Source organism: Fukomys damarensis, unplaced genomic scaffold (genome assembly GCF_012274545.1).
Source record: "Fukomys damarensis isolate Sample0158 unplaced genomic scaffold, DMR_v1.0_HiC HiC_scaffold_3, whole genome shotgun sequence".
Classification (NCBI taxonomy): domain Eukaryota; kingdom Metazoa; phylum Chordata; class Mammalia; order Rodentia; family Bathyergidae; genus Fukomys; species Fukomys damarensis.
This window is the reverse complement of record NW_022900915.1, coordinates 42505270-42520216: the sequence shown is the minus strand read 5'-3', so window position 1 is coordinate 42520216 and position 14947 is coordinate 42505270. Positions and strand designations below refer to the sequence as shown.

General features: G+C 39.6%; 1 protein-coding gene and 1 pseudogene across 5 annotated transcripts in view; both read left to right on the top strand.

Annotated features, from left to right (window-relative positions):
* The window catches only part of Xrcc4 (X-ray repair cross complementing 4), a 251954-nt gene that overhangs the window by 31779 nt on the left and 205228 nt on the right, over nt 1-14947 (top strand). For all 5 annotated transcript variants that reach the window (XM_033767841.1, XM_033767839.1, XM_010637143.2 and 2 more), the window contains exon 3: nt 1511-1686. In XM_033767841.1, coding sequence (XP_033623732.1) covers nt 1511-1686 — 176 coding nt within the window. The remainder of the gene's footprint in view (nt 1-1510; nt 1687-14947) is intronic.
* Nucleotides 13160-13291, top strand: LOC117287510 (annotated as a pseudogene).

Genomic DNA, 14947 nt, shown 5'->3' with positions numbered 1-14947 from the left:
CTGAGGACTAGAGTTAATATTTTAGGAGCCAAACATGAAGACTGATTTGAGAGAGGTCTTAAATATAAAACATTCAGACATTTGGTGAATTAGTCTGTTTTGTATTACTATCAGGAGTTACCTCAGGCCACAATATCACCTACCATCCACTCTCCCCTCTCCTCTAACTGAGGATGGAACCCAGAGCCTCAGGATTGAGAGGCAAGCATTATATCACTGAGCTGTGTTCCCACTTCCTCCCTCCCCTGCCCCTCCCCTGCTTTTCTTTTCTTTTTTCTTTTCTTTTCTTTCATTCCCTTCTTTCCTTTTCCTTCCTTCCTTCCTTCCTTCCTTCCTTCCTTCCTTCCTTCCTTCCTTCCTCTTCAAGGTAAAGTATCTTTAAATTTTCTAGGCTGAACTTAAATTTGGGATCCTCCTGTTTCAGTCTTCTGAGTAGCTGGGATTACTGAGCCTGAGAGCAAGCTAATTTTGAAGAAAAGAGTTTTATTTAGCTCATAGTTTTGGAGGCTTAAAGTTGAGGAATGGGTGAACCCATTGGTTTGCTCTCTGGTAAGGGTCTGATCACAGATGATGTCACGACTGTGATAGTATGTGTAGGAGGAAGATAAGATATCTGAGGTTGAAACTGGGAGCCAGAGAGCAATTTGTGGGTCAGGGTTGTAACAATTCATTCTTGCAAGAGCTAACTGTGGGTCCTGTGAGAACTGCTATTGCTCCTGGTGGGGGTGGTACCCCAGATGACCTAAGAGCTCCTATGAAAGGACTCCCCCATCTCTCACATGGCCACACTGAGGACCAAGCTCGCAGCACATGGATCCTGGGGGGCAAACCACCCCCAATCTACAGCACAAGGTAGAGCCAGAACATGGTATTATGAAAGAAAAACAGAGAGAACATGCAGAATTGAAAATACAGTTATTGAAATAAAACATAAAATGGAAGGACAAAATATCAGCTTCAAAGTCACCTGGCACACTGGAACCAGCTCTGTAACACGATGTGAGTGTAGAACGGACAGCAGCAAGTTTCAGCGCCCTTCCCACTCCCCATCACCTCCCTTCATCCATGTTTCTGTCGTTATGCACACAGTGGAAAGGAGCCTCACGTTCACTTACCTGACTGCCTGTGTGAGAGAGAAACGGATGACCACTGAGTATTTCAGGCAACAAAGAATAGTCCCTTAAAGTACTGAGCTTCTTCATCATTACAGGAGGTGATTTAAATGGCTATGGCCTAAGAGAAGGTACCTAAAGTGGTAGTTTCTGTGGTTTATTCTGAGGACTGACAAAGAATTTCAGGAACCCAATGATTTTCATATGTGATTGAGAATAATGTATTTCTCGAAAATTGATAGTTCCATTACAAAGTATGATTCAACTTGAAAATGTATAGGGTGATTGATATTCTTTTTGTATAAATTATATGGTGTGTGATAAATCAGCAGTAAGTGGTAAGTATTTTCTAATGTTTAGCAGTTTTTCGTTTCAAAATTTACTGATGCTTTCCACAGTTTCCGAGTCTGAGATTGGCCGAGAAGCAGACGACATGGCGATGGAGAAAGAAAAGTACGTCGATGAGCTGAGGAAAGCCCTGGTGTCAGGAGCTGGCCCCATGGACTCATACCAGTTTGACTTTTCTGAAGAGCACTGTTGTTTCTTCTGTGACAAAAACCTGAAAGATGTTTCAGTAAGTCCAACTTCCCGTAACTTTATAAATGGTAGAATGTTACATCTCTTACAGAGATACTAACTGTGTTAATATTTAAGAACCTACTGCGTGCCACCCAGAACGCCTCAGAAATAAGAGCTTGGGAGCTAGTTGGTTTCCAGGTTAAAGTTGGTAAGAGTTTCATGTGAATGAATTATGAAAATTAATTATTGGAAAATGTATTTATTTTTTAATGTTTTAAAAATTCTCGATATTATTACATGAATGAGTAATTTTGAAAAAGTCAGCTAAAAAGTTTTAGGCCATTGTGAGAAGGACTTATTAAAATAATCTTGGATAAATACTGGTTTTAGAAAAGAAGACTTTTAGAATATTTGATATTTAGGACCTTTTTTCCTTCTTTATTCAAATATATTTGAAGTTATGAAATGCCACAGTTAAATGTAGTAAGAAATGTAATTCAGGATAAAGGATACATTATTTATATCATCATACTTAGAAACGCTAAAGTAGAAGGAAATAGCTTTTATCCCAACCTGCCCAAAGCTTGTGTGCTTTGTAGACAAGAATATCTGCTGCTCATCCTGTCCCTTTCATGCACCAATTCAGAACAAGGTGATGGTTTATTTATTAAAGGTCCTGTACTTGCCATCTGATTCTTTACCTAAATGGATTAGAGATCGAATTTGCATGCCATTGGCTTATCAGTTATGAGATATATAATATAAGAAAGGAAATCTTTATTAAATTTATAGTTTTTAAGTTACATTATATTATAGTTATATTACAGTTAATTTGTTTTAGAAATAAATTTACTTTTAAAAAATTCTTATTTCAACCACCTCTTTAACTGAGAATGATTAAAGAGTTTTTATCAATTAGAGAAATATTTGAAGAAACACAAATTATCATTATTTTCAATTATATACAGTAGTATCATCATATAGCAAATAATTCAGACTGACTTTAGTAACTTCTGTTTAGAAGTTATACACTTTCTATGTAAGTTTCAATATACTGAGGTCCTTAAAATGGTAATTCAGAAGGAGTGTGTCTTATGAAAAAAGATGCTGTTACTTTCCCATTGCTGGTACAAAATAACCTGCCCCTCATGACTTAAAGGAGGAGTGGTTTCTTTTGGCTCCCAGTGTCAGTCTGTGACTGGCAGATTTAAGTGCAGAATCGGTGTGGTGGAAGGGCCTGGGACAAAGAAAGAGCTCACCTCATGGTGTTCAGGAAGCAGAGAGAGAAGAGGGAAGCTGGAAAGGAAGATACAGGTCAGGCCCCCGGAGGCCTGCCGTCCTAGTTATTTTCTTGTTGATGAGACACAGTACCTGACCTCGCAAATTAAAGGAGTAGAGGTTTATTTTGGTTCACAGTTTGTGGAGGTTTCAGTCCATAGTCATCTGACTCCTGGGTAGAAAGATATGGTGGAGTCAAAACTGCTCCTGACATGATACCCAAGAATCACACAGAGCTCAAGCAGGAGCTGGGGAGGGAGACAAACCCTTCTGAGTCACACTACAGTGATTCACGTCTTCAGCCAAATCCCACTTCCTACCAGCAAGTCAGCTACAAACCCCTGTAATGCAGGCACCTTCCAAAGGCCCTGCTTTGATTGGCTGAGGCTAAAGGGGGACGTTTGGATATAAATCCTACCACCTGCCTCCTCCAACCAGCTCCCACATCCTAGCACGAGTCATGTGAATCACCCCAGTCACTTTCCAAAAGCCCCACTTCTGAACACTCAAGGCTCTCGGGCACTTTCAGACCTAAATCACGACAGCTGCGGTAACCCTAACTCACTGCCCAACTTTTGTTGTTTATCACACATGTTCTTTCCAAGCACACTAAGATTATATTAAACACTGTGGGATTGCTGACTGTTTCTTCTAATATTTGAAGGGGGTCACTGTCAAACTGGGACTGATGCCACTTCCCATTCAGCAAACATCTAGTGCATCACAACTGGCATCATTTTGTGAGGCTTCTGGTGTTCATCTCTTTTACACACATGGATGTGTCACAAACCCCAAGCTAGAAGTGTGCCCGTGGCAAAGCTGAATGGCTTGGTGTCTCTGACAGGGCAATATGGGGTGAGGACCTGGTGCGGTGTGGGCAGCTGGAGGATTTGCTCTGCCCAGCGATGCATTCGGCTTTGCAGCTTCTGTGAAGAAAGAACTTGAAGACATCATGATTCGAGTCTTTTAAAGTTGCCTTGGCGTATGTCTACATGAAAAATGACATTAATCCTGAAAGGTTTCTTGCTTACCACCCTGAAAGTAATCAATTTTTTCAGGGCCATGGCTTTGGACTACTACCTTTTCAACAAGATTTCTAAAAGAATGGAAATGGCAAAAGATTCCCAGTAGTGTGAGGGATGTTGGATCCAAAAAGAAAATATCTTAAAGCAGTAGATGCACATCTGCTTGTTTATTTATTTGTTTGTTTATGAGAAAAAGAAAGGCCATTCTCAGAACACTTTGGCAAAGGAGAGATTCATTCATGGCTTGGCTTGCCTGAGAGATATCTGTAGACATTCGGTTTAGATAAAACTTTTCAGTTTTGCAGACAGCCTTATGGATCCAGTGGAAATATCACAAGTTTGCTTGGCCAAACTTCCCTGGGAATCTTGTAGTGTTCAAGATACACTTCTGTAAACTGATTTCAAGAGTGACAATATCTTGTAAATTCATCTGCTGGCAAAATATCTGCTGATAGTTGGAAACAAGGCAGAGCTTTTTTTTGAGACTAACTGTGCTTGGATGTCCTAAAAGTTGAAAAGGAGTTTGTGATCTTTTCCTTGATGACAGAGAGCTGGGTATGGCCCAGAATGACCCCTGAACTTAGAAGAACAGAGTGGACAGAGCATAGTTGCTGTGGGACTGATAGCATGGAGAGCCAGGGCTTTTGGGTGTTTGTCACCCTCTGTGAAGGAGCTCTGTGTGCGGGGGACCTATACCCTATGGGAACTGTTTGAATATCCGAGTCATGCGAGATTTGTTTGAAATTTACATTTATACCAAATTTTTCTTTTTTTAACAGGGATTTCCATTAAATTTTCGGCTCAAAAATGCCTGTTCTTTGGGGAACACTAATGTATGTTTTGTCTGAATGTTATAATTCTCAATTTCCAATGGGAGTATATGTTTTAAACATGTAACTTGTTTGCCAATGTTTATATTCATTTTAGGGGAGGAATAGGCTCACAGTTTTTATGAAATTACTTTTGAGTACATAAATCTCCAAACTCCATTTAAGCTCTAGCTGGCTTTTCTCTATAGACAACACAGATGTTTTGCAGTTAAGCTCCGTCCTTTTGAGTGAGCGCAGAGTGACCAGCTAGACACTGACGCCTTTCCCTATCCATGTGGACCCCAGTGGCCCTCGCTGCTCCGTGTTCGGCATACTGGTTACACAGATGCCTCCTCTTTCTAACCCATGTATGTTACCCACGCATCTTATCCCACATATTCTCTGGTTTGGGCATTCATATCTTTCTCTGTTTCATCAGAAAACAGCACACCTTACGTCACAAAGAAGACCTAGTTATTTTTAACTCTGTTGTTATAAAGCAGAATAAACTTGAGTCATTCATAGGAAAATAGATGCACCTTGAGACCACAGCGTTCAGTGAAATACATCAGACACGTGAGTTTACATGTCAAATGAGAAACCCAAAATATAAATAAATTGAAGAGCGAAAGTAAAAGACAGATAATAGGAAACACGGGGATCTTTTGTGAATGGTGGAACCAAGAGATGAAGGGAGTGGGGTAGGAGGGGAGGCGATGAAAAAAGCATCGAGACGTGTTCTGTCCGCGCACTGACTCCCGCACGGACTGGTGTCATCCTGTACTGCAGACGTGTACCGGTACAAATAAAAGTGACAAAATAAGAACAGTCTTGCCTAGCTGTCACTTACCCTTGCTCATGACACTTTTTCTCTTCTGTAAAGTTTTAAAATGATTTTTGAGATTCATCCCAGGTGATACTCATATTTTATTTTTATATTTAAAAAAATTGCTCTAATTAAGGAAAATCCACAAGCTTTGAAGGAAAATTAACATGATTTTGTGTGGTGCGGGGAGAGCAAGAGAACTCTGCCATCAGATACTGGCTCGGGATACAGCTTAGGCTCAAAATCTGGCTATTTAAATAGCACGGAGGTTTGTTTTTCCATGATGTAAAAATCTAGAGAAGCAGTCCTAGTTCGATAGGACAGCTTTATATTGGCAGAAGGCTGGCTTTTTGGATCGTGCTGCATTGTCATTTTTAATAGGCAGTCTTTGTCTCATGGTTCAGGATTGCCGTTCTACCTTCACTATTATGTTCACCTCTTAGGCAAGAAGACAGATTTACAGAAAAAGTGAAGAGCACATGCCTTGCCTTTAAGCCCAGCACTCCAAATGGCATTATATTCCTTTTGCGTACCTCCCATTACCCATTACCCATTACCCATTACCCATTACACAGGCTTTGCCTAGATGCAGGAAGCCTGAGAAACATGGACTTTAGTCACACGTTTCCATTCCAGTAAGTCCCAGACTTGCGAATTTCCGAGTTGTGAACTTTAGCAGCTAGGCAAGGACTCTGCATTAAGGACCTTCTTAGATCCAAATGAACCGCAGAAGTAGCTCAGGGGTCTGCCCACCCTTTGTCACAGTCCTGATGCTGTGGGTTTACTGTGCAATGCAATAGAGTAGAGTAGTACAGTACACAGAGGACTTACTGCGTGTGTGCACGTGTGCGTGTGTGCGCGTGCGTTTATGCTTTACATTGCATGTTTGTGTCAAAGGTGCTGTAAAACTGTCTTTGTCGGACTTACAAATGAATCGATCTCATTCTTAATTGAAGGCCTTGCTGTACTGTGTGGAAAGGGGAAGATGCATATGGGGAAAACCTAGCAGTCTCTACCCTGCATTCAGGGAGGGGCAAGACATTCATCATTCTGAAAGGTTTGCTTTTATTGTTGCAAGTATCTTCATTACAAATACGTGTTTCATCCTATTTTATTTTAAGAAATGCGACTGCATGCAGAGAGATAAAGGCTATTCTGTCTCTTTATTATATCTTGTAACTTTTATTTATTTATATTTTAATGGAAAAATACAGTCTAAATTCAAAAAACTCCATACATTTAAAATACATTTCTCTAATATATGAACATGAAATGAGCTAAGTTAGCCAAAAGAAACAAAGTTGTTTTTAAAAACAGCAGTCCAAAATCCTATGTTATTGCCATGTGTCCCTGTGGTTTGGGGGCCTCTGAATTCAAAGGGCTTTTTCCAGATGAAATATCAGAATTGGAGCGTTTCTTGTGGTCGTCTGCCAAAGACTTCATGAAAAATAGTAATGGCTTTCAGGTTTGTGGGAGTTTGGGTGCAAAAGTGTTATGTGAATGTCTCAAAAAAAGTCAAAATATTCTTTATTTTTGTGATAAAAGTATTTGTGTACATATTCCAGTTGTGCACTAAGTGCTTTATAATTTCTTTATCCCTTTGGAATGTGAGGACTAAATTAGTAATATTTGTGGTGCAGAAATACTGTTCCAGTTAAACCAGAGAAGAGATTTTAGAATTACTACCTTAAACATCATTAATTATATTATAGTATTTTGTGCTGAGGACTCCTTTTCTTTCTCATTGCCTTGCTTTAGTTTAAAATATTTGTTTCTAAGCAATATATTAAAGAGATTGTATTTTAATTTTTTGTTTTCCAGGATTGTTCAGGAAAGAAACAACTTACTACGAGATTAGAAATAGAAAGTTATGTGTGAGAACTGTGCTGCCCCGTGACTGTGGGATGTCATGGGTGTTAAAATGTCCTTTTTACTTCTCAGCGAGTCTCCTTCATGCAGATTCTCTTATTTCACCAAGTACATTGGATCCTGTTGCTGTGAGGAAGGCAGACGCTGAGAATGCAAGTCAGTGGCTAAGGAAAACTGAGATAGAGCAGAATCTGGAGCTTTGTCATATGGATATAAAGTCAGTTTTGTGAAATGATTATTTTTAGGTGTAATTTACCTGCCATGAAATTCGCCTGTGTTAAATGTACAGTTTTTGCCACACGAGACAGCTCCTTCATACCTCTCCCTGCAGCCCGTTGCCCCTTTTTGCCCCAGTTCTGCCCTCTCCGTGGGTTCCTGGTTGCCAATGGAGACTGCCCTGTGGAACTTTACCTTAATTAGCTCTGTCTGTCTCGGCATTCGGTGTAAATGAACTACAGAGCATGTACACTTGCGTGTAGAAATAACGTTTTTGAGGTTTGTCATTATGTATCGTTCATCAGCAGTTTGTTCTGATTGCTGCGTTGTGTTCCCTTGTAGGGACATACCACGTTTACTTTCTCATGGATACGTAGCTGAATAACATGAATAAAGCAGCTACATAAATGGATGTCTATTTATGTGGATTTGAAAAACAGCTTCATCGATACATAATTAGCATAAAAGATGTGCATTTAAAAATGTACAATAGATAAATGTGAAAATGTGTACTTAACCCATGAAACTGCACCCCCCCGCAGATAATAAATCTTTAACCTGCTGCAATTTTTAATGCCCTGTGGTAATTCCTTTTTCCTTTTCCTTCTCTTCCACTCAGTTCCTAGACAATCAGTGATTAGCTTTCCATCACTATAAATTAGTTTATATTTTCTGGAATTTAAAAACATAATCAAACAGTATGTACCCCCCCATCCTTTAATATGCTCCTTTTCACTCAAAGGAACTATTCTGGCAGTCTTCTGTGGTGTTGTTTAAATGACCTGTCCCTTTTTTACTGCCCAGTAGTATTCCAGTTTTTGGATATTCTCCAGTTTGTCTATACGTTTATCTGTTGATGGACATTTGACTTGTTTCTGGCTTTGGCTGAGAACAAAAAAACCTATTATGAACATTTGAATATACGTCATTGTGTGGGGATATGTTTTACTTTTCTCGGATGATATTTAGGAGTAGAATAGTTGAATTGAAGGGTAAATATATGTTTAACCCTTAAGAAATTGTCCCAGCTTTCATCATAGTGATTTTACTATTAGTTTATATCTTTGCCAGCAGGATATGAACTCCCTTTCCTTCACATCTTGTCAATACTTGTGTGCTTGGATATTTTAAGTTTAGACACTTTACTGCATATGTTTTAATATCTTAATGTATTTTAAATTTGCACTTTCTTAACGTCTAATGATGTTATTTGTCATCTGTATATCTTCTTTAGTTTGTTCAAATCCTTTAATCTTTTTAAATTATTGGGTTGCTTGTTTTCTTATTGAGGGTTGTGTGTGTGTGTGTGTGTGTGTGTGTGTGAGAAAGGGTCTTGGTCTGGAGCTCAGGCTGGCCTTGGACTCACTAGGTACCCCTGGCTGACTTCGAACTTGTGATGATACCCCTGCTTCAGTCTTCTGAGTGCTGGGATGACAGGCATGCACCACTATGTCCTGCTCTTACTGAGTTTTTAAGAAATTTTATTTTTTATTTTTATATATTTTAGTTATGGATATATGACTTTGGAATATCTTTTTCCAGTTTGTGGGAGAAGAGAGAAAATTCTTAATTTTGAGAAAGTTAAATTTTTTTCTTTTTATGAGTTATGCTTTTACGCATCATATCTAATAACATTTATGTGACACAAATCACAGAGATTTCCCCCTGTGCTTTTATGTATGAATTTTATAGCTTTAGCTTTTAGATTTAATAGAGTCTGCAACGTATTTTGAGTTGAGTTTTGTGTATGGTACAAAATGTGGTTTGAAATGGATTTGTTTACATGTGGCTATGTGGTTATTCTAGTTGTTAATCTCTCACTGTATTTGCCTTGCACCTTGTTGGAAATTAACTGATATTTTATACAGTGGACAATCAAGCTAAGTAGTGATTGTTTAAATTTAGAATAATCATAGCAGTAAAAGACGCATTGTCACAAATCCCTCTCAAAATCCTGTCCTTTGCTGCAAACACACTCATCCCATCCGTCTTGCTGCTTTCCCAGGCAGTTCTGGAAGTCCTCTCTTGTAAGTGTCTTTACAAGGCAGGGGAGATGAAAAATGTAGTTAGTGCTATTGCCAGATGCCTTTCAAAAGGAAAGGCAGGCTCATAAAATCATGACACTGTGTCTTCACTCACCGTATTCACTGGATCTGGCATCTTGAGGCTGCTGACTCTTACCCAAAGCCAGAATGACTGTGAAGGGAAATGAGATTGGATTCAGGATGTTCAGGCGGCCACAATAATGCGACTAAAGACCCTCAGGAGAGAGGACTCAGAGCTGCTGCAGAAAGTGACAGCAATGGTGGGATAAGTGTGCTCTAAGCTGGGGGAGGATTTTGAGGGGGCACACTGAAATGTGTCTTTTACTATAGTATATTTTATTTAAACATTCACTGTATCTGTTCATCACACTTCATACTTACATGTTTATATTTGAACTATTCTGCTACATTGATCTGTTTATCTCCATATCGACCCCAAACTATCTTGGTTACTTACAATGCAGCTGGAAATCAGATAGTTTAAATCCTTCAACTTTGCTGCTTTTCACAGTTGGTGGGATAATTCTTTGTGCTTCAAATTTTTAATTAGATTTAGAATTAATTTGTCATTACCTACACACAAGTCCAGTGGAATCTTAATTGGGAACTCATTTTGATCTCTGACCCGGAAATAAGATGTAGCACCTCTATTGATTTGAAAGTCAGTGTTTCCCAACTGTGGGAGAGTTTGCTCATCTGGGGACATCTAGCAGGGTCTGGAAACATCTTTTAGTTGTGGTCAGTGGGCGCCCCTGACACAGCGGGTAGAGGTCGAGCACACTGCTGCAGTCTAGTGCGCAGGACCCCCACAGCGTGTCAGCAGTGCTAGAGGGCAGGGGTCTCGAGTTAGCTCTCATTAGTTACTTGGCAATTATTTATAGTTTTCAAAGTGCAGAGCTTGTGCTTCTTTTATTAGATTTATCACTTCAAAGTGGAAACTGAGTTCATGTTTAAAAAAACCCAGTCTGAGTGCATGACAGAGACATTTGACCATTTAAATCTCCTTCCAAGAGTTGTTTTAACTATATTCATGGATTTTGGTTTGCTGACTTTTCATTTTCCTATGAAATGCTTTTCTAATTCTTCTCTTGATTTCATTTTTTATCTTTGAATTATATAGAAATGTGCAGTTTATTTTTTTAATTTGATATTTTTCCTTATTGGCTTTTAATTTAGTTCTAGTGTTGGACAACTTTATCTGACTGAAGCCTTTTAAATAGCGGGGCCTTGTGTTGCTGTGGCCCTGAACATGGTCTGTCCTGGTCAGGGCTTTGTGATGCCTTTATTCAGCTGCTACGAGGTGGATCGTCTGTAAATGTTGGTTGGATCAAGCTGGCTCATGGCATTAAGCTTTATATATTCTTGCTTATTCTTGTACAGACATATTGAAATGTACAGCTGTCATCATGTGCTCTTTCTCTGTGAAATAATACAAAGTATTGTTTCAATGTTATTGAATCTTTTTTTTTTTGTTTTCGTACCAGAGATCAATCTCATTCCTTCGCTTGCCAGGCAGGTGATGCTGCTGAGCTACATCCCCGGCCCCTTCGGTTGAGTCTTTTTATTAGATTGAAAATGTTAACCTTTTGTGAGTTGACCCTTTTGTTATTGTTATGGAGTGATCCTCTAAGTTCATTGAATAACAACTTGTTTTTTTAGAATTGAATTTAATGTCCTTGAGAACTGTCCAGTGAGTTGCATGTATCAGTAGTTTGTATTTATTTAATGCAAATAGTCCTTTGTATGAGTACCACACTTTAATCCATTTTCTCAGTGAAGACAGTTGGGGTTGTTTCAAAATTTTGGCTGTGTCAGAGCTGCTTTGCACATTCATGTATAGTTTCTATTATCAACATAAGTTTTCCTTTCTTTAATACAGGAGTTGGCAAACTGCAGTCTGGAGATTGGGTTCCCATCTTGGTAAAGAGTTTCTTTAGAATAGGAGCATGGCCATTTGTTTGTATGGTGACTGTCACTGGTTCTGTGCCGCAGTGCACAGGTGAATACTGTGTCAGAGACCTGGGGCGCAGAGACCTGCTAACCCCGCTCTGGGATAAGCATTTAGGGTTCTCTGAATGCTGAGTTTTGTGGAATGTGTTTCACTTTATCAGAAACTATTGCAGTACTTTCCAAAGTGGGTAGCATTTTATATCCCAGAAATATACAAAACAAATACATTCTCATCTGCTCCGGTGTTGTCAGTATTTTTGCTTTAGCCACACAGATGCACACGGTATGGTATTTGCGGTGGTCTCTTTAGTGCTGTTGTAAGAGAATCACAGAGACCGGTTGACTTGTGAAAACCAGAAATGTATTTTCTCACAGTGCTGAAGGCGCCAGCAGCTTCCTACGGCCTCTTTGCTGTACCCAGATGTGGGAGGGGGCAAAAGGGTCCCCAATGCCTCTATCACCCCCTACACACACACGGCATTTAATCCACTGATGCGGGAGGGTCCTTTGAGGCATTACTTCTGAAAATCTCCACCTCTGAAAACTGCTGCCTCGGCCACACCAGAAACCTGGACATTTTGGAAAAATAGCTCTCATGCAATAGCACTTTTTTGTTTTTGCAGTATTGAGGATTAACACAGGGCCTTCACACTGAACCACATCTTTTATTTTATTTTGAGGCAGAGTCTCACTAAGTCACTAAGTTAGCCCTACTGGAATTGAACTTGCAAGTCCTCCTGCCTCAGCTTCTCATAGTGAGTGGTTTCTTATTGTGGCTTTTTAAAAATTTGAGTTTATTGGTACATTTTAGGTATACAGTACAGTTACATTCATTATTGGGATCTTTTACCTTTACATGACCGGTCTTGGTTCTCATTTTTTCCCCTTGTCCCTGCCCTCCCTTCACCCTCTTATCGTTGCTTTAATTGACTTTCCCCCAGTGGCTAAGGGCCCTGAAAATCTTTTCAGGTACCTTTTTCCATCTGTAAGTCTTACTTGTTGATGTGTCTGTTCAAATCTTTTTTTAAAAATTTTATTGGTACATTTTAGGTATATGATATAATGACATTCATCATTGGAAATTTGCGCCTTTACATAATCCATCTTGTTTCTTATTTTTTCCCCATTTCCCTGCCCTCCCTTCAACCCCTCCATCCCTCCCTGTGTTCAAATCTTTTTTTCAACCTGTTTTTGGTAGTTGTTATATTTGGTTTCCTTTGCTGTGTCGATAATTTGCAAATATATACTTCCAGTCTGTTGCTGGTCTCTGCACATAAGGTCATGCAAACATTTTATTTTTTAAATTATAATAATTATTATTTTTAGTACGGGGGATCAAACTCGGGACCTTGTGCTTGTGAGGCAGGTGGCAGAACCACTGAGCTAAATCGCTGGCCCCTTAAAATTTTGTTTTTGTTTGCCAACTCTGCGTTGGGTGATACACATAACTGCGACCATCTTTCCTACATGAACACAAAAGTGGCTATCCTTTTCCAAAAATCATAGAATAAGCTTTGCGCAGTGGCAGTATTGTAGCCATTAGGTTTATCTGAGGCACGTTTATTGCTAATTGAAAACTTTTTCCAAAATCATAGAACAAATTAAGTTTGTGAACTGAAGTATCAATGTATCATTTTAAATGCATCATTCCAATCATGACAGCATTTATAACCTTTTAATATATCACAAGCCCCAAAATTGGTTTAGGTTGGGTGTCCCTTGTCCTAAAAGATGTCAGTTGCTTATTATTGCTGTATGATTTGTTGCATATGAATATACTGGTCCAGAGTTTCCTATTTCTTTGTTAAATTTTCTAATAATGTAATGTGTTGATCAAAATTGGCTACCTAGTAAATGATTTTTCATTCTAAATTGGAAGCATCCAAATAAAAGAATTTTTCTAAAAGCATATTACATTGGTTATCCATTTACAAGATGTTTCCCTGTAATAATTGAAGACTGATTTTTTATTTGTGCAGCTCCTGGTGAGCTCGTGATATTTTGGGGTACAGGTGATTCAGCAGCAGCCCACTAGTACAGATATTCTCACAATGAGAAAGACAAGGACACAGGGTGATAGTGATATTTTCTGATTTATTACAGCTCTAGATTGCTATGTGAATCCACAGATAATACACATTTTAAAACAGTATTTTCATTTAGACCTATAGGAAAGTTGAAAAAAAAACAGAGAAAATATTGACGAATGCAAGTGTGAGTGGAAATGCTTTATTGTTCTAAAAATCTTCACGTACTTTCTCTGTTCTAATCTGCTGTCTCCTTTCTTGCATTCCTGAGGGTTTTCGGTGATCTGTGGTTAGGGTTACACTGAAGTGCATGCCGCTGTAGTAGCTGCCTGAGGTTCCCGACTTCGTACAATCATGTGTCCTCCTGAACCGCGTGTAACCCTCTGAGTTCCTCGTGGGGAGCAGAATCACTCTGTGTTCTGCACTGTGCTGGCCGACGACTGTCATCTCAGGGTTGTGGACGAGGAAGCTGACACTTGGCGATGTTACGGTGTCCCACGCCACATAGCCAGGGAGTGGCAGAGCGAGGACTGAATGCATTTGGCACGATTTCCAAGCATGAGGGGCTAATTGCCATGGACATGTAGCGCCTGTAAATTTTGGACATCGTCAGTGTGCGTACATTTTTTGCGTGTAGAACTTTTACAGTTCCGTGGCATCCGTGGGATTCCAGGTGTGGAATCAATAAGGCCTTGGATAAGGCAGTGGCAGCCAGTGCACCCCGGCAACTCTGCAGGGCGTCCTCGAGGTGAGGGCGGGGGAGGCGTTGACACAGGGCCTCCCTGTCATCGAGGAAATCGACACTAACTCTGTTCGCCTGCCAAAGGAACCGTTTTACAGATTGAGGCTGTGTGGACGTCTCACAGACATGTCTGTTCTTTACGTTATGCAGAGATTCCAGCTGTGATTTTATTTTTGTTTGCTAAGTACCAAGTGTTAGGGTTTCCTTTAGAGGAGCTGTTTAGTAATGCATTTTTTTGAGGTCCACTCATGCCAGGCAAATGCTTGTAGAAGAGTTTGCGGGTGATGAATTCTGTTAGTCCCACTTTGTGTAAAGTGCCCTTATTCTGCCTTCAGTCTTAAAGGGCCTTTGCTTTGGACACAGTATACTGGATGAAAATCTGTTTGGTTCAGGAGTTTCAGTATGTTGGCCTTCTACTTTTTCATGTCTGTTTTTCTTTAGAAGCAGTTAGCATTACTTTCATTGTTGTTCCCCTCCGCGTAACTGGGTTTTCCTTGCTGCTTTTAATATTTTCTTGTCTTTGACTTTC